Raw genomic sequence first — 20,277 nt, 5'->3', positions numbered from 1 at the left:
AAACAATATCCAGTGTTTCATTCTTTGTGCTAACATGTGTTTTTTCCATTTTGGAGATGAAAAATGTCATTAGAAATAAAAACTCGGCCAGGCACGGTGGCTCAAGTCTGTAATCCCAGCACTTTGGGAGGCCAAGGCGGGCAGATCACCTGAGGTCAGGAGTTCGAGACCAGCCTGGCCAACATGGTGAAACCCCGTCTCTACTAAAAATACAAAAAAAAACTAGCCGGGCGTGGTGGCGGGCGCCTGTAGTCCCAGCAACTTGGGAGGCTGAGGCAGGAGAATGGCGTGAACCTGGGAGGCAGAGCTTGCAGTGAGCTGAGATCCGGCCACTGCACTCCAGCCTGGGCGACAGAGCGAGATTCCGTCTCAAAAAAAAAAAAAAAAGAAAGAAAAACTCAACAGACAGATTAAACATCAGATAAGATGCAGTTAGCAGGCCAGGCGAAGTGGAGGTTGCAGTGAGCTGAGATTGCGCCACTCCAGCCTGGGCAACAGAGCAAAACTCCATCAACCACACACAAAAAAGGTAAGATGCAGGTAGCAGAGGTGTCAAGTGAACTCGAACAAGATCTGAAGTGCAATGTTCCTTAAGGAGTCCAGAGATAGGAGACAGGACATTTAAAGGAAAAGTTCCAACAAAGCACAGACAGGCTCTAGGAGATCACACAGGGAAAGGGGAGGCTACATCCAAGAGATAAAGCTGAGAATTCCCCAAAACTGATGGAAGACAGGAATTCTCAGAGTGAGGGATGCCACTGAATCCCACAGAAGATAACTGAAAACATCCACACTTAGTTACATTGTAGCAAAACCATGAAACACTGAAGACAAATCTTGAAAATTGCTAGAGAAAATACCTGATGACTTGAAATTAAAAATGATAAAGTTTAATGGAATAAAACCAGGGCAACAGAGCAAGACTCTGTCTCAAAAATAAAATAAATAAAATAAAATAAAATAAAGCAGTGTTCCTTAATCTTGGCACTCTTGATATTTGGGACTGGATAATTCCTTGTTGTTGAGACAGCACTGGGTAGTGTAGAATGTTTAGCAGTATCCCTGTTCTCAAGATGGGGAGGCTGGCACCTCATGTAAAATGTTCGGCCAGGTTGCAGACTGCATTAGCTTGGAGGGTGGATCGCAATTTGACCAAATCTGTGGTATTAGGAACTAACTGCGAGAATCCAGAATGCTGGTTTTTTGGCTCCTCCTTGGCTGCTTTTAACAAAGTCCTGTGAGAAAGGTGGTCTCTGGCTGGAGCTTGCCAGTGTGCAAGGAGAGGTGGTAGGACCCAGAGTGCTGCTAATGTAGGTAACCCCTGACTGGCCTGCCACACACAAACAGTTGAATGATTTGGTGCCTTGAAAGTTTGAAAAAAAAGTCAGCCACTCTATACACCCCAGCCAAGGCAGTTGTGGGCTGTGGCTCTGAAGAGGCAGTCTTTGTAGGAGATAGCCTTGGTGCTGCTAGCAAAGACAAGATTTGGGGTGTTGCTTTTCATAGCAAACCTATGATATTAGCAAACATGGAGAGATCTGGCACAATCAAGCATTGCTAAAAGGAACTCAAAGGCCTGCTACAAATTTCAGAGAACTGGACATAGGCCATCCCCAGTGAGCCAGGACAAAAACTAGGCAGAGCCCAGTGTCCACAAAGAGTGGGCTGGATGGCTGAGTGTGGTGGCTCATGCCTATAATCCCAGCACTTTGGGAGGCCAAGGTGGGTGAATCACCTGAGGTTAGCAGTTCGTGACCAACCTGGCCAACATGGTGAAACCCCGTCTCTACTAAAAATACAAAAATTAGCCGGGTATGGTGGCGCATGCCTGTAATCCCAGCTATTTGGAAGGCTGAGGCAGGAGAATCACTTGAACCTGGGATGTGGAGGTTGCAGTGAGCCGAGATATTACCACTATACTCCAGTTTGGGTGACAGAACGAGACTCCATCTCAAAAAAGAAAGAAAGAAAAGAAAAGAAAAGAGAAAAGAAAGGCATCTCTAGTGCCTTCTGACTCAAGAAAAGAAAGGGTTGAGACCGCCAACCCTTCAACCAGGCCTGTACACACGCCCAAGAGGTGGTCTTTTGACATCAGAGGGCCAAAAACTCCACCCTCAGATCATGTTAATGCCACCATTTTCTGTAGATATGTCCTATGAACCCCAATTATGACTGCATTTTTCCCCACTGCCAATCACCTTTCCCCATGCCTTAGACCACCCTACTTCTCTAACCTATAAATCTCTCTAAGCCTCATCTTTGGGGAGGTGGATTTGACAGCCATTCTCCCATCTCCTCACTGGACAGCCTTGTGAATAATTCTTCTCTCTTTTGCAAAACCCATGTCACAGTGATTGATTTACTGTGTGAGAACAGAACAAACCTGGGCCTGGCTCAGTAACAACTGCAAACCAGTTGCCAGATGTATTATTTGCTCAGCACTGAAACCACATGTGGAAACAGCACCTGCACTTGGAGTCACTACTCAATTAAGTTTACAATTAATCCACTTGTCATTCTCCAAGATCCATCTGTCTTCTGCACAGGCTGAGTAGGTGAGCTAAGCAGGGATGTATGCCCAAGTCTTTGATGGTGGCACTAATCTCAACAATCTCTCCAGGAATGTGGTATTAGTTTGCTTTACTATTTTTGTGAATGAGGCAGCTCTAGTGGCTTCTACTTGGCCTTTTCTACCAGAATTACTTTTACTGTATGGATCAGGGAACCAATGTGGGATTCTGCCCATTGTTGACTATGTCTATTCTAATTATGCATTCTAGAACCACGGAAATAACCATAGGATGGGTTCAGGAATCTACTAGATATACTGTGAGATGAATCTGAGACAAAAAGTCCATTGATCACCTGACCTCCATACACTCATACTCTGAGGAACCATGGTGGCATTTTGAGTCTCCTGTAATTACTGCTAGTTCAGAACTAGAGGCTGGTTATCCCAGAAAAGTCTAATTATTTGCCCTTCTCAATGCACAATCACTCTGATAAATGGCCTTGGGTGCCTTTGGGGAGGCCTAGGAAGATGGAAAGTATAAATTATTGTCAGTGCAGCAGGGTCCTGCTTCGAAGGGACCAGGCCTATCCTTTATTCAAGAAGCTGTGGGTCTGTGAACTAGACCAAGACTTGGAATTGATTGAGGGATTATAACTGTGTGTTGGTAATTTGGGTCAGACTTCTCTATTCACCAGACCTGGAGCTTTCCTACTTACTGGGATCAAGTAAAACTTTAGTGGGCAGCCAGTCCATCCATTTCAGTTCTCAGGACACTATGATCAGCAGGCCAACATCACAGATCTCTGTGGGTGACACCATTCAGGGTCTGCTTTGGCTGCACTGTCCATGGCAGTCACCACACCGACCGGGTTTTTGGTGACTAAGTGTTACCTTATGGTCCCTGCCTCCTCAGGATTCCATCAGCCCCACTGCACTTCAGGGAGCATTTCCCACTGTAATGTGGCCTGTGTAGAATACTGGCACTCTCTACATGAATTTATTTCTCATAGTCTTAATGAAAGGAGTGTCCTCTGGACCCTCCCTGGGTTTGTGAGCAGGTATTTACATGATAAATACACTCAAGCATTTTTATCTCCCTAAGCGTTTACATATCTTCCTCTACAGTATACCAAGGAAGTTCTGGCATTTCAACTCATTTAGTGCAGGTTATGTCAGGATCCGTATTTTTTTTTTTTTTTCTTTTGGAGACAAGTTCTCACTATATTGCCCAAGCCAGTCTCAAACTCCTGTCCTCAAGCAATCCTCCCACCTCAGTCTCCCAAGCTGGGATTATAGTGGGTCCGTATCTCAACAACTCACAAGCAAATGTAGAGAGCCATTCTCAGCTTCTCAAGTTAAAACAATGAACCACAAATCTCTGCTTAATTATCCCGTATCAAAGAATTCAGCTTGATCTGACTTTATATTCCTTCCATGATGATCCTGCATCCTTGTTACTGAAAAAGGTTCCCGATCCAGACCCCAAGAGAGGGTTCTTGGATCTTGCACAAGAAAGAATTCAGGGCGAGTCCATAAAGAGAAAGCAAGTTTATTAAGAAAGTAAAAGAATAAGGCCGGGCGCGGTGGCTCAAGCCTGTAATCCCAGCACACTGGGAGGCCGAGACGGGCGGATCACGAGGTCAGGAGATCGAGGCCATCCTGGCTAACACGGTGAAACCCTGTCTCTACTAAAAAAATACAAAAAACTAGCCGGGCGAGGTGGCGGGCGCCTGTAGTCCCAGCTATTCGGGAGGCTGAGGCAGGAGAATGGCGTAAACCCGGGAGGCGGAGGTTGCAGTGAGCTGAGATCCAGCCACTGCACTCCAGCCCGGGCGACAGAGCGAGGCTCCGTCTCAGAAAAAAAAAAAAGAAAGTAAAAGAATAAAAGAATGGCTACTCCACAGAGCAGCCCCGAGGGCTGCTGGTTGCCCACTTTTATGGTTTCTTGATGATATGCTAAACAAGGGGTGGATTATTCACGCCTCCCCTCTCTAGGCCATATAGGGTAACTTCCTGACGTTGCCATGGCATCTGTAAACTGTCATGGCACTGGTGGGAGGGTAGCAGTGAGGATAACCAGAAGTCATTCTCATCACTGTCTTGGTTTTGTGGGTTTTAGCTGGTTTCTTTACTGCAACCTGTTTCATCAGCAAGGTCTTTATGGCCTGGATCTCGTGCCAATCTCCTATCTCATCCTGTGACTTAGAATGCCTTAACCATCTGGGAATGCAGCCCAGTAGGTCTCGGCCTCATTTTGTTACAGGAAAGGGGTCTCGATCCAGACCCTAAGAGAGAGTTCTTGGATCTTGTGCAAGAAAGGATTCAGGGTGAGTCCGCAGTGCAAAGCAAAAGCAAGTTTATTAAGAAAGTAAAGTAGTGAAAGGACAGCTACTCCATAGACAGAGTAGGATGGAGTAACCTCTAACCTGAGGTCAGTCGTGTCCTTGCCTTTTATTAAGAGGGGCCTCTAACCCACTCTGTCTTAGGAGAAACTCTAACTCCCCCCTAAGTTGGGCCTCTAACCCAATCCCATTCTTTACTGGAGTACCCCATCACTTAGCCAAAGTCATCCAATCAGTGCTGCTGTCTATTTCCTTGGGGTTGGGGAGATTTCTTCAGTATCATCCTTTCTGTGGTTTGCCAGAAATGTTACAGGACCCCAACACTTACGCAAAGGTAGCCCTTGGGGTCAGGGTTTCCGCACTATAGTCCCTTCTGTGGTCACCAGAAATACGTTACAGGAAAGGGGTCCCAATTCAATCCTAGAGGCTACGAACTTTCTGAGAATGCAGGCCAGCAAGTCTCAGCCTCATTTTCCTAGCCTTCACTCAAAATGGAGTCGCTCTGGTAAAAGTCGCTCTGACACTTTTACCCAGCCCCCATTCAACATGGAGTTGCTCTCATTCCAATGTTTCTGACACTATCTCTACAGATTCCCCAGGTTTCTGTAAAAATTGGCGAAATTACGCAATTTGGAGAGTATTGTATCTCCTCAATCACATTCTGCACTTCTCTTTTTTTATTGAGACAGTCTCACTCTGTCGCCCAGGCTGGAGTACAGTTTGGGATCTCGGCTCACTGCAACTTCCATCTCATGGGTTCAAGTGATTCTCCTGCCTCAGCCTCCCCAGTAGCTAGGATTACAGGCACGCACCACCACATCCGGCTAATTTTTGTATTTTTAATAGAGACGGGGTTTCACCATATTGGCCAGGCTGGCTGGTCTCAATCTCCTGACCTCGTGATCTGCCCACCTTGGCCTCCCCAAGTGTTGGGATTACAGGCGTGAGCCACCGTGCCCAGCCTGCACTTCACTCTTTGAGGCCTTACTGGTACTAGAACACGAATCAAGTTGTAGTTTGCTCTAGGTTTAAAAGAAAAAAAGGGGCTGGGAGCGGTGACTCACACTTGTAATCCCACCATCTTGCAAGGCTGAGGTGGTAGGATCCCGAGGTCGGAAGTTTAAGACCAGCCTGGGCAACATAGGGAGACCCTAACTCCACAAAAAATTAAAAATTATTATTATATATTTTTTGAGACAAAGAGTCTTACTCTGTCGCCCAGGCTGGAGTGCAGTGGGGCGATCGTGGCTCACTGTAACCTCTGCCTCCCGGGTTCAGCCATTCTCCTGCCTCAGCCTTCCAAGTAGCTGGGACTACAGGAGCCTGCCACCACGCCCGGCTAATTTTTCGTATTTTTAGTAGAGATGGGGCTTCACCGCATTAGCCAGGATGGTCTTGATCTCTTGACCTCATGATCCGCCCGCCTCGGCCTCCCAAAGTGCTGGGATTACAGGCGTGAGCCATCGTGCCCAGTCAAAAAATAATTTTTTTTAAAGGAGTCCAGGCATGGTGGCTCACACCTGTAATCCCAGCACTTTGGGAAGCTGAGGCAGGTGGGTCACTTGAGACCAGGAGTTCAAGACCAGCCTGGGTAACATGACCAAACCTTGTCTCTACAAAAATACAAAAATTAGCTGGGCGTGGTGGTGCACGCTTGTAGTCCCCGCTAGTCAGAAGGCTGAGGCTGGAGAATCGCTTGAGCCTGAGAAAGTGGAGGTTGCAGTGAGCTGAGATCGTGCCACTGCACTCCAGCCTGGGTGAGAGAGTGAGAGCTTGTCTCAAAAAAAAAAAAAAAAAAAAGCAAAACGCAAAAAGTGGTGGGCATAGGTCCTGAGCAATGTCAGCAGACTTTTAGAAGACATATACCTCAGGGAAGGCCATTACATGTTCTTCAGGCAAAAGGTGGTTAACCAACATTCGAAGTTTCATTGTGACCCTCCCTTCTACTCCCTGCCCCAGCATTAGTAGCTGGGACCCCTCCACAGAAGCATGGATGCAAAGGCCACAGAGCCCCTCCCTGAGCACAGACACTATGTCAGTACAGCAGTCCACCCCTCCTCCATAGATCTGAGTTCAGCTCCACAAGGCCCCTCTTAGAATCTCCTACCTTTCAACAATTCTAGCGAATTCTCTTTGTTCCTGCTTTGCACGTTGCTCCATATGAGGTGGGATCAACAAAACTGGTTAGGATGTTGAAACTGATGACACTGCAGACACCAAGAGGTTACGAAAACATTTACTATTCACATGAGGCTTTCTAAGGAAAGCAAAGAGGGCACCCACGCCAGTCAGTTGGGCTTCAGTGAAAGGAGGGGCAAGTGGCTCTGGTTTTTATTATGGTTATGAAAGCTCGGTGCATTTGTGACAGTCAGGGTTTGCACAGTTTGAACTTCCCCTCTGGCGCAAAGAGGAAGTGCCTGGGCTTTCTTATCAGCTTGTCCAGATCCAGGCAAATTAAGGGGGAAGAGCTTGAAAGCTGTTAGCAGAGAAACATCAAACATGGGGAGACTCTATTCCAGCTCCCCCAGTCCTGGGGTGGCACCTGCTTAGCAGCTGCTACCTCCAAGACACCTTGCCATTTTCTTCTTGCCTTTTTAGCTACTTAAATATATACACTTCTTTATAAGTTCTCTGCTAAAATAACTGGTGTGGTTTCTGGCAACTAAAACCTGGCTGATAAAAAATCTCCTTGCTGTTCTTAGCAGGGTTAGCATTAACTTTAAAAGGTGTGGTAGCTGGCATACAAATATTTACTCTCCTTTTCCTCATCTAATAAAGTAGAATGACTGAAAAGCATCTCCACTCTCCGGATCCCATTTCTTCATTAAAATTATGAGTTTATAGCTTCTGGCTTCACTTGTTACTTACTAAGCAAAATTAAGGAGATTTAGGCAAGGAAGAGCTTATAATTTCTATAAAGTGCATGTCTTGGTGATTGTGTGTCAGTATATAGAGAACATTCTCATTTTCAAAAAAACTGTGGCCTGGTATTCCATCATAGATGTACTAGAGTTACTTAAGCATTCCTTTACTGACAGCCATTTGTATTGCTCCTGTTACCAGAAAGCGGTCGTGATCCAGTCCCCAACAGAGAGTTCTTGGACCTTGCTCAAGAAAAGAATTCGGGCGAGTCCACAAAGTCAAAGTAGTTAATATTAAAAAAGTAAAGAAATAAAGAATGGCTACTCCATAGGCAGAGTAGCCCCAAGGGCTGCTGGTTGCCTATTTTTATGGTTATTTATTGATTATATGCTAAACAAGGGGTATATTATTCATAAGTTTTCTGGGAAAGGTGTGAGCAATTACCAGAACTGACGGTTCATCTCCTTTTTAGATCACATAGGGTAACTTCCTGATGTTGCCATGGCAATTTTTTTTTTTTTTTTTTTTGAGACAGAGTCTTGCTCTGTCACCCAGGCTGGAGTGCAGTGGCACCATTTCGGCTCACTGCAACCTCCCACTCCCAGGTTCAAGAGATTTTCCTGCTTCAGCCTCCCGAGTAGCTGGGATTACAGGCGCGTGCCACCACGCCCAGCTAATTTTTGTATTTTTCAGTAGCGACAGGGTTTCACCATGTTGGCCAGGCTGGTTTCTATCTCCTGACCTCATGATCTGCCCTCCTTGGCCTCCTAAAGTGCTGGGATTACAGGCGTGAGCCACTGCGCCAGGCCTGCCACGGCATTTGTAAACTGTCATGGTACTGGTGGGAATGTCTGTTAGCACGCTAATACATTGTAATTACAGTATAATTACAGCAGTGAGGACAACCAGAGGTCACTTTCATTGCCATCTTGGTTTTGACCGGCTTCTTTACCACATGCTGTTTTATTGGCAAGGTCTTTATGACTGTATCTCGTGCTGACCTCCTATCTCATCACGTGACTTGGAATGCCTAACCTTCTGAGAATGCAGCCCAGTACGTCTCAGCCTTATTTTACCCAGTGCCTATTCAAGATGGAGTCACTCTGGTTCAAATGCCTCTGACCCTCCCAATTTTTGCAGGTGAGGAAATAGAAGCCTTGAAAGATTAGGTGGCTCACTCTAAGTAACATCATGTACCTGGCAGGGATTTCTATAAAATCATAAGATGTCAGAGACCATGCTTAAGAAATATTTTTACTTTGAAACACTTTAGGCAAACAGTGAAAAAGAACCCACCACACTATCCTGTTAAAATCTTAACATCCTGATGCCTCTGCATCAATTTTTAGAAAGAAAGAAAGAAAACACAACTGAAGCCCCCATGTACCCTCCCCAAATCCATCAGGTCTCCTGCCTTAGGAAGGCAGAATGGTGACTTGCACACATCATTCCAATACATGATTTCATTTCATATTATTTGAATCCACAGAAAATAGATTACTGTGCAAAACAATAACACTTTCTATATGTCCACAATGCTTACATGCTAGACACTATTCTAAGCATTTTACATGCATTACTTCATTGACCACCCCCCACCCACAATCACCCTGTGAGATTGCCACTACGACCCCATTTTATAGAAAAGGTGAAAAACAAGTTGAAGTAACGTGCCCACAGATACACAGTATGCTTAACTTTACACAAACAGTACCTTGTATGTAGCTTCACCAACTTTCTCAGCATAATTTTTCATCTATCTGTGTTGAGACGTAACTCTTTCATATTCACTTTCCAAGGACCAAAAACAACCCATTTATTTATCCACTCTTCTGCTGATGAAATGCAGGCTTTTCCCAATCTTGCTACCTAAACAATACTTCAGTGAAGTCTTCAACTCATTTCTCTGTTCACATGGCACTTCTCTAGGATGCATCCAGGAGTAGAGTTGCTGGGTGGGTAAGTGCACACAACCTTCCAAGATTTTGCAAATTGCCTGGCACAGTATTTCTCACAATTTCCACTCCTAAAGCAGTATGAATTATCATTGTTCCACACACTTACCCACACTTGGGTTTTCAAAAATGTGCCAGCTTGATGAGTGTGAGATGGTATTATTTCACATTTCGGACAGTCTTGGTCAGCAGGGATGGGGCAGACCACACTGAACAGGTGACAGAAAGACCTTCAAATACCCACTCCCGCCATCTGGCACTCCTGACCCCAACTTCAGCTCCTCCAAGGGAGTGGGGGAAAGGGGGGTACGGTTGGAAGGAACCTGAATGTTCTCCAGGCCAGGATGAGATGTAAGATGAGACCCGGTGCTTAGGGCAATCGGAAACTGTCAACTGAAGCCAAACAGCTCAGAACCACCCACAACCGGGTTCCTAACCAGCAGGTGTGTGTTTGTGGGTGGCTTCCAGTCAACATTTCACCCCACAGCCCCTTAAAAAAAACCCCAACCCTGACTTAGCCAAACCAACTTCAGTTCCAGACTCCTTAACAGAGGTAATTTTGTGCAAGATCTTTTGTGCATGGCAAACAGATAAATAAGCACCCAACCCTGGCTTCCAGAGTGCTTGGTCTGGCTATGGTGACGGGCATAACCAAAAACACAAACATCACCTGACACAGGCACCAAGAGAGGTGGGGCCAGGGGTTTAGAGGCACAAGGGTCAGACAAAGTCAGGCCTTGAAGAATGAAGAGCTGAACTGGCACAGACGGGTGTGGCACTCCAGGTGAAGGGAGGCAGCACAAGGCAGAACACTCTGGGGGGATGGGGTGGGGAAGGGACAGGAAAGCCAACTCCAACACTGATTCTGCCAAAATCTTTTGTAGTCAGCACCAAGCAGTCAGGCTTCTACTTTTTTTCCTTTCAGCTAATCTGAATTTATTAATATTTATATAATTATAGTACTTACAGAACTAAAATTATTTGAAAACTCAGGTTATTGGACAAATGGGATCAGCATAATCCCAAATATAAACAGCTTACTTCAGGATAAAGTAATTTCTGTTTTTTGGCCAGGCACGGTGGCTCACACCTGTAATGCCAGCATTTTGGGAGGCCGAGGTGAGTGGATCACGTCAGGAGATTGAGACTATCCTGGAGATCGAGACCATCCTGACTAACACAGCGAAACCCCGTCTCTACTAAAAATACAAAAAATTAGCCGGGTGTGGTGGTGGGTGCTTGTAGTCCCAGCTACTGAGGAGGCTGAGGCAGGAGAATGGTGTGAACCCGGGTGGCGGAGCTTGCAGTAAGCCAAGATCCCGCCACTGCACTCCAGCTTGGGCAACAGAGCGAGATTCCGTCTCAAAAAAAAAAAAAAAATCTGTTTTTCACTTCATTCTTCGCACATTTTAACACTTTATTAGAATGTTTAAAAATAAGCACATTTCATTCTATAAAAATGACAGGTCAGGCACAGTGGCTCATGCCTGTAATCCCAGCACTTTGGGAGGCAGAGGTGGGTGGATTGCTTGAGCCCAGGAGTTTGAGACCAGCCTGAGCAACATAGGAAAAAAATAAATAAATAAAACTTTTGTCTCTACAAAAAAATATAAAAAATTAGCTGGCATGGTGGCACGCACCTGTAGTCCCAGCTACTGGGGAGGCTCAGGTGGGACCTGGGCCTGGGAGGTCAAGGTTGCAGTGAGCTGTGATCCTGCCACTGCACTCCATCCTGGACAACCCTGTTTCAAAAAAAAAAAAACAAAAACAAAAACTAAAAATATCCCCATACTGGGGCAGGAACTTTACAAGATGTCCTGTGGCAAAGGGAGCAGAGATGGGGGAAAAGGGGTGCTAAAAATGTGATCAGAAAGGGACATTTCCGAGGTTATAACACCAACTGACATGGGAGCTGCACCTCTGAGAAGGCCCTGGTCCTAGAGGTCAACCACCTGATGGAGAGCCTTGGTAAACCAAGCCCTCTTTCGCCAATCTCAGGAGTCAGGTAGCACAGCAAAGCACTCTAACTTCACACATAAGGAAATCGATGCAGAGGTTCACTGACTTGCTCAAGATCATTCCTGCCAAGAAAAGGCACACCATGCCTGGAACCCAGATCTGATGACTCCAAGACCCTTCCTATCACTCTGGTCCCTGCCCAGCCACTTCTAGTGCCATTTTTGGGACAGTGAAGGGACATCTTCACTGCCATGAACAGCTGCTGCCATAGGAAGGCAAGAGATGGTGGAACAAAGATGACCAAACCTTCCTGAGGACAAAGCTGAACAGGCATCAGAACACCAACAGGAAACTTCTGTCCCGGCCCCACCATCCCGTGACACCACCACACAGTATCAGAGCCTTCATTTTCACCTGCTCATGGCAATCCAGAGCAGGTAAGATTATTCCATACTGTACTGAAAAAGACATCTTCCAGGTTGGTTTCTTCTCATTTCAAGAAATGATCAGCTCCGTGAGTGGGCCGCTACAGTCGGGGACACTGCTCTACTAAGACATTTTATCCTTTCATTTACAATCTGACCTCTTCAATAATTAGAAGCAATGATTGCTCACAGGCTTTAGCAATAGCACTCCTTTGCCTTTAAGTAATTGATTCTTGCTTTTTGCTTCAACACAAGTGGGTGGGCCAGTGAAGGAGCTCCTTCCAGAACAGGTCGTCTTTTCTCCTGAGAGCAGCAGGCACATGCACTTGTTCCTTCGGGTTGAATCTGATTGCTAGCACCAGATCTCATACATGGAGAGGGGTATGTGAAGGTGAGAGGGGTATGTGAAGGTGAGAGGGGCCTGCAGTATGCAGGGGCTAGAGACGTGAACACAACAATGGTAGGCATTTACATCTGCTGAGGCCGAGGATCCTATAGAAAATTCAGAAACGGAGTGGGGAGGAGTCTGATTTATGGGAACTGGCAGCAAGGGTAACCACATGAGAAGCCTTTCACCCATTCCACTTTACTGAGTCCTTGGATCTGTGGTTAACTCTTATAAAATATAATTCAGATTCAAACCACATCACTCCTCAACTCAAAATTGTCCAAACGCTCCCTGCCTCCGAGGCAGCTCAAGCCCCCGTAATGACCCATGATGCTCACATGGCCTGGCCTATGGCCTCCCTGGCCCCTCTCCTCCCCTTCCAGCTGGCTCCCTGCACTCCATCCCAGGGGCTTCCTTGCTATCCTGAGGACACCAAACAAGACCCAATCTCCTCTGCCTGCAACTCTCCCTAGAGAGTTACCTGCTACCTCCCTGGCCTCCTTCAGGTCTTTGCTCAAATTTCACTTTCTCAGTTGAGGCCCTCCCTGATCAGACAATCTAAAATCACAATTGATCTCCCAATCCAGCACTTCCTCTCACTCTTCTCTGATTCACTTTGTCCACTACACACATCACCATCCAGAATACTGCATATCCCATTTGTTTGTCATCTGTAAAGATCCAAGATGGCAGGATTTTCATCCGTTCTGGTCCCTGCTAGGTCTCTGGCAAACAAACCAGTGCCTGGTGTATGGGAGTGCTCAGCACATTTCTGTTAAACAGATGGATGCTGCTGCCTATGTAGGCCAGTGGGATGGGGATGGCAACAGGGTACGGGTAGAGCTCCACAAGCCAAGCGCTTGAGTCCAGCATCCTGCTCTCCTCCACCTGCCGCTGAGACCTCTCTAACCCCCTAGCAGATATCCAAAAGCCAGCCAGGAAGACTGAAGCCCCAGCCAGAACTCCCCAGGGGGCATTTGGGAAGACAAGGCATTCTTGATGCTGCTGCTTTTAAAGTCAACAGAATAGGCATGGCCACAGGCCAAACTTGAAGATAAATCTAGGATCCCACTGGCCCCTTTCCAGCAGCCACAGCCCATGATGCCACAGATATTTTGTCCAATTGTAAAGGGCAGTCGTCTCTCTCCTCAGAGTTGTGGAAGGAGACCTGACCGGGCGAGCTGCAGAGGCCACTCCAAGGGGCCCAAGTCTCCAGAAGGGCTCCAAAGAACATGCTGCTGAGCTTCCCCAGCGTCACATCCCAGCAGGCAGGCTAGGGACTCCCCGAGCTTTTAAATCCTTGGGATTCTGTCACTAGCTTCCAAAATAGAAAGGGCTGGGCCCTTTGTGAAGGTTTCTCCACACTGCCTATAATTAAGGGTTCTCTAGCAGGGGACTGAGAACCCACCCCCACTGTCATTATCAGGTCCCAGGCTAATCTCTAATATGGTTTTTCATATGCCGAGCCAGGTTCGAAGACCACCTGAAGGTCTTCCCACACTTGGTGCATTTGAATGGCCTCTCTCGAGTATGAAATCTCTTGTGGCTAATGAGTTGTGAACTCTTGTTGAAAGTTTTCCCACATATACTGCATTTGTGGCACTTTTTCCCAATGGTTATGTCCTGGAGTCCAGTGAGCCTGGAGCTCTGGTTGCAAGTTTCTTTGCAGTCTTCGAGGGGCATCTCCTCACTTGGTTTTAGCTTCTGTAATCTCAACTTTGTGTCCTGAGAGGAAGACCGTGCAGGTGGGCTACGTTCAGCCTGTGCTGCTCTGGTGTGTTTCCTCTGGTGACTGGAAAGGGTATGTCTCCCAATGAACTCTTTCCCACACCACTGACATTTGAAAGGTCTCTCTGTAGAGTGGATCCTCTGATGGTTAACAAGGCGATAGTTTCTATCGTAAGATTTCCCACACAGATTACATTTATAGCGCTTCTCTCCACTGTGTATTCCCTTATGATCTAAAAGGGTTCTTTTACGTGTAAAGGTTTTCCCACATTCTTGACACCAAAAACGTTTCTCACCAGTGAGGATTTTCGGCTCCACATTTGGAGTCTTTTCACTTTCATGGCAATCATACTGTTTTTGAAGAGAGTGAATCCTCTGATGTCGGTAGAGATTGGAACTCCATCTGAAGGCTTTCCCACACTCCCTACACTTATACGGCTTCTCTCCAGTGTGAACTCTCTGATGGATGAGGAGGAAGGAGTGATTGCGGAAGGCCTTGCCACACTGGCTGCATTTGTAGGGCTCCTCTCTGGAGTGACTGCTCTGAGGAACCTGGAACACTCTGTCCTGACTAAAAGATGCCCCGCCCTCAGGTTTTCTTTTCATGGCATGCTTCTTCTTATGAACAATAAAGGCTGACCTATAGGCAAAGTCCTTCCCACAATCGCTACACTGGTATGGTTTCTCACCTGTGTGAATTCTCTGGTGGTCAACGAGAGTTTTCTTTCTAGTAAAAGTTTTCCCACACTGCTGACACAAAAATGTTTTCTCCACAGCGGGGGCACCCTGGGGCTGACTGCAGTCAGGAGACTGCCTGAAGCCCTCATGACATTCATCTTGTTTGTAGAATTTTTCCTCCTCATGCAACCTCATATGACGAGTAAAGTTTGATCTCCACCTAAAGGTTTTCCTGCATTTGGTACATTTATAGGGTTTCTCCTGGGTGTGAATCCTTTGATGTTCAAGAACATATGACTTACAGTGGAAGGACTTCCTGCACTGGCTGCAGTCAAAGAGTTTCTCTCCACTTTGGTCTCCCAAATGATGATCAAACCCTGAGCTGTAGGTGAGAGCTGCCCTATACTGATTCAATTCAAGAAATTTCTTCTTAGCATGGGTTTCTCGGTGCAGACGGTAGGCTGACAGACGTCGGAAAGCTTTCTCACATAAATCGCATTTATAGGGCTTCACTCCAGTGTGAATTTTCTCATGCCGTGCACAGTTGGAACTCCACCGGAAGGCTTTCCCACACACCCTACATTTAAATGCTTTCTCTTGAGTGTGAAGTCTCTGATGATATGCAAGATGGGAGCTATGACTGAAAGTCCTTCCACAGTCACTGCACTTAAATGACACTCCCACCGTGTGAAGACTCTGCCCGTGCTGGTGATGAGAGCTAAGGCTGAAGTCTTTTCCACACACGTCCTTTTTATTCCCTTTCAGTCCAGTATGAATTCTCTGATGTAGGCTGAAGCCGCCAATCATGTGTCTGAGCCCCTTCCCATATTTCTTGTAGTCATAGTGGTGTGAACTCATTCTGAAGTGTTTGCCACAGCCATGTTTAAGGGATTCCTTTCTTCCAGAAACTCTCAAATATGTAACATGTTTTAAGTCAAGACTATTACTTCCTGATACTTCAGAGTCTTTTCCTGTCCTGTGACTGAAATTGGTCTCTTCTTTTTTAACTGTTACTTGTATGGGGTTTTCACATTGATCCTTTTGCCTGCTCTTCTGTTGAAAAGATTCTCTGAGCCCAATTCCCTCAGAAACACTTGTCGCAGGACATCCTGATGACACAGCTAAGGTTTCTGCTTCTTCCAAAGGTTTCTGATCTAAGATGAATTTGTTTGTTTTAATCTGGAGGTCATCTCCTGACAAAAAACAAAACACAAGAGAATGTACTCTTTTCCCATACTTGGAACTGCAGAAAGCACCAAAGGGCAATAAAATGTCTGGGTGGTGAGGCTTTTGCCTGACTGCCAATACCTTTATAAAATAGTCAAACATAAGGCAAAACATGGAAGATTATCCCAGATTACAGGGAAGGGAGGAGAAAAGCAAGATGGGCAGGGCAGCTAGAGATATGCAGACATCACATCCAGCAGGGAAATAAAAAGGATTAAGAAGAAAGTGTTAAATAGCCAGAGTGGGAGAAGAATCATGGCATTATAGAAAGGTACCCAAAAGCCAAGGGGTGGGGCTCCAAGGAGCACTTGGCTGAAAAGGCTGGAGATCAGCCTATTACAAAAATAAGGACCAAGAAAAGAAAGAACAGGAGTGGGATGAGGGCTCCTAAGAGCAGAAAGGGGTGAGTACAGGAGATTCAGCAAGAGTGCAGGCCATGAGTGAGGAGGAGCATCAGTGAGTGAAAGACAGGAACAGTGAAGCCCTCCAGCAGGCAAGAACTATTATTGAGAGGGCTGCTAGGGAACGGGGACAGGAGAATAGACATGGCTGGAAGTGAATGACTTCTCAGAGGCCAGCCAGGATGAAAGAGACCCAGTGGCCCAAGCACCCTTACCAACACTGTTAAAGATCTTCCTTCTATAACCGACCTTAAGAAAGAAAAGTAAAAGCAGGAGGAGCAGGACCTGGCAGGTTCTCTGGAACTCACCTGTAGGGGCAACACCTGCATTCCCCTTAGGCTGAGCTGCCTGCAAATTCAGGCCCCATGGCTCCCTTGCTTCCAACCAGGAGATCAGAGCAGGTTTGGTGAATGGTCCCACTGCAGAAGAGAAGGGAATGGGATGAGAAGGGAGATGGATGACACAGAACTACTCTTCAGGACCTCTGGGCCTGAAGTCCTGGTGGGAAGGTGGGAAAAGCCAGGAAGGCAGGCAGCAGAAGAAGGGAAGGAGGCCCAGTCATTTCAAATAGCCCTGAGCAGAGATAACAGAGAATGACAGAAGTTGACCCCAAAAGGATTACTAGAATTTTCCAGAGGTGAGACTCACACGTCTACTTAATTGGCTACATCAGCCAACATTTTTTGAATGTCTAAATGGACTAGGAACTTAAAACATATTACCTTTAATCCGTTGTTTTTATTTGTTTTGAAACAGGGTCTCACTCTGTTACCCGGGCTGGAGTGCAGTGGCACGATCTTGGCTCACTGCAGCCTCGTCCTCCTGGGCTCAAGCAATTCTCCAGCCTCGGCTTCCCAAGTAGCTGGGATTACAGGCGTACGTACCACATGCTTGTATTTTTGTATTTTTTTGTAGAGACGGAGTTTCACTATGTTGCCCAGACTGGTCTCAAACTCCTCAGCTCAAGCAATCTTCCCACCTGGGCCTCCCAAAGAGCTGGGATTACAGGTGTGAGCTACCACACCCAGCCACCTTTAATCTTTACAATAATCCAGAATGGCAGGCATTATTCTCCCCATTTTTCAAAAGAGGCTACCAAGGTGCTAGACTAAGTGATCTGGTTAGCAGTTACAGAGCTAGGATCTAAAACCAGGTCAGGTCCCTTTCTATGCAGCAGCACAAAACAACCCAAGAAGGCAGAAATAAAGATAGATAGAAGCATGAGGATATCGATTACTTACCCAGGAAAGCCATGTTCCTATAATTCTCCAGCATCACATCCCTGTACAGGTTTCTCTGAGCAGAGTCCAGCCACCCCCACTCGTCCTGGGAGAAGGTCACCTCCACATCCTTGAAAGTCATAGTCTGAAAAAACACTGTGCCCTAGAGCTGGTCCACAGCTCCCAGCTTTGAGGTGGAAGGGGAGAGAAGGGGAATAAACTGGCTCTTTGTGAATGCAGGATGGACCTGGCAAAAGTGAAAGGGAAGACCATCACCCAGCAGAAGACCTCTGGGCTTGAGGGGGATAATCTGGTCTCTGGAACACAGGTCTTTGGATGCGAGGTTACTAGACAGAGAAACCCAGGATGGGGCAGCTGCACTAACCCATTAGGCAGTGATGTGGGGACATCACGAAGGACCAAATGTCCTGTGGCTCACCTGAAGCTGGGCTGTCAGGGACCTGGGTGGTGTTACCTGGTCTCCTGGGCACCCCTCTCTCTGGAAAAGGGCAGGCATCTGGGCAGCAGGAGTATCTGAAGGAGAAAAAGCCATGAGAGAGCGACTCAGCTCTGGACAGCCCACTGAGAAGCCCACTCTTCCCCCCAGTAGAGGACTCCTGGACCCATGAGCAGGTACAGAATGCTGTTAAATACCTATCTCACATGTCCTCAGTCTACTGGGGCCAGGAAAGGGGTAGTGGGACAGGGGGTGTAATGGGAGAGGAGCAAGCCACATATGGGTTATAGAACGGATGGAGAGGACAGAGAGCTAAGGGCCAGGACAGAAAGAGTTTCACATGAGAGAACAGATGTGAAAAGACAACACTACAGGAAATGCAAGAAGCATAAGGCTGGGGTCTTAAGGCCAGGCAGCAAGTACCGGATTGCCCAGCCAGGAAGTCACGTGCTTCTATTTCATAGGGAGGCTCCAGGTGGTCCCCCAGAGCAGAGCTGCTCCTGAGAGGTGAAGCAAGGGACCATATCTGTGCAGATCGCAGGGCTCCTGTACCCATCCAATGCACATCTGGGCTCTGGGCAGGGCCCGGGTCCTGGCAAGAAGAAAATGTTGTGAGAGGATCTTTCTGGGAATCAGAAAGCAAACTCAGAGAAGAGACCACACGACCAATCTCTAAACGACAAAGGCCAAGGGATAGGTAAGCCAGGTCCTTTATTACTTCCAGGCAAGAAGAACACCCAGGGAGGTACCTCCAACCACCTCAGCCTCCTTGGGCTTTAATGAGGGCCCTGGGAGAGTCCAGGTAGAGACAGACTCCAGCTCAACACAAGGAAGCACATGTTAAGTCAGTACAGCACTCTTGTTGGGCCTCATATGACACAGTGCCACCTTCCCATTATCCCTCAGCTCCCACCCCAGGCCTATAACTTAGAAATGAGAGAGAAGGAACTAGTTCTTCAGAATTAAACTCACAATGGTTCACAGTGAAGATATAGTCAAGTAATATCTACTGTCAAGTGCTCCTCTAGGCACTGATGTACAAAGTGAACTCAAAGAGGCAGGCTAGCTCCCAAGTTGTAAACTTGCTTTGAATAATAAAGAGGCAATGCTAATCATGAGAGTCAGCCATGGAACCACAGAAGAAAAAGTCTCCAGTGGAAAAAATGGCAGTGTCCATCTAAGTAGAGACCAACAAAGAGGAAGCGTTTGCCCTGAGACTTCAAATAACTCTGGTCTCTGAGGCAAGGCTGTTTCTCATATAGAAGAGGTGAGTACAGGAAACTACAATTTGAGATTTTCTGGTCCTGTGACCGAGACACTCTCTATACCGATATGGACAAATCTTAGCCTGAGGCCATTAATCATCTGATACAGAGATACACACTAAAGATGATGAACTGATCACAGTAATTTATCTCCCATTTTTTATTCTTCTAATAAAGGGAGAATTTAAAAAAAAGAAATACGGAAGCACAGCAAAACGAGTTGAAGGACAAACTTTCTCGGGCCCCGGTTTTTCACACTGTGATAATTTTGCTGAACCATAGAACGATTCTGTGACTTTACATGTATCTTAAAGTATTTCTCTTCATTTTGCAAATTTGGGGGGCTTTCTCCCAGTCCCCACTGTCTTCTAAGTACCTTTCAACCAGCTTTCTGCTCATGTGGCAATGTTTTCACGGGTTTTTTAAATTACATCTAGCTGTAAATGAGCTGAATATAACCAAGCCACGATTTTGTAACTACTGTGTACCTTATTTCCTTTTATAAATTATTAATCAGGTCCTTTTGAACATTTCATTGTTCTGGTAAAAATAACAAATGCTCTTTTAAATTTTTTAAAATAGTACCCCATGTGGTGCAAAAATATTTTCTAACAGTTTTACCCTGTGTTTATTACCATTTACTGCTGGTAGACCATGTCCTGATGTCTTACTTGATTTAATTTTTATAATAAAGTTTCAGGGACAAGTATGTCAAATTTGTTTCAGAAATCTTTTTTTCTTTTTTTTTCAGACGTAGTCTTTCATCAGGCTGGAGTGCAGTGGCATGATCTCGGCTCACTGCAACCTCCGCCTCCCAGGTTCAAGCAATTCTCCTGCCTCAGCCTCCCAAGCAGCTGG

At 46.3% G+C, this 20,277-nt stretch overlaps 1 protein-coding gene across 1 annotated transcript in view; it reads right to left on the bottom strand.

Annotated features, from left to right (window-relative positions):
- Positions 1 to 13,877: 13,877 nt before the first annotated feature.
- The window catches only part of ZNF445 (zinc finger protein 445), a 35,746-nt gene continuing 29,346 nt past the window's right edge, over positions 13,878 to 20,277 (bottom strand). Inside the window, exons 4-8 of the mRNA XM_011981132.1 lie at positions 18,578 to 18,746; positions 18,137 to 18,231; positions 17,719 to 17,842; positions 16,786 to 16,896; positions 13,878 to 16,042 (exon numbers count right to left, since the gene is read on the bottom strand). Of these exons, the coding sequence (XP_011836522.1) occupies positions 13,878 to 16,042; positions 16,786 to 16,896; positions 17,719 to 17,842; positions 18,137 to 18,231; positions 18,578 to 18,746 (2,664 nt within the window). The remainder of the gene's footprint in view (positions 16,043 to 16,785; positions 16,897 to 17,718; positions 17,843 to 18,136; positions 18,232 to 18,577; positions 18,747 to 20,277) is intronic.

The sequence above is a fragment of the Mandrillus leucophaeus genome, unplaced genomic scaffold (assembly GCF_000951045.1).
Source record: "Mandrillus leucophaeus isolate KB7577 unplaced genomic scaffold, Mleu.le_1.0 Scaffold22, whole genome shotgun sequence".
Lineage (NCBI taxonomy): Eukaryota > Metazoa > Chordata > Mammalia > Primates > Cercopithecidae > Mandrillus > Mandrillus leucophaeus.
The sequence above is the reverse complement of the archived record's forward strand: the minus strand, read 5'-3'. Positions and strand labels throughout refer to the sequence as shown.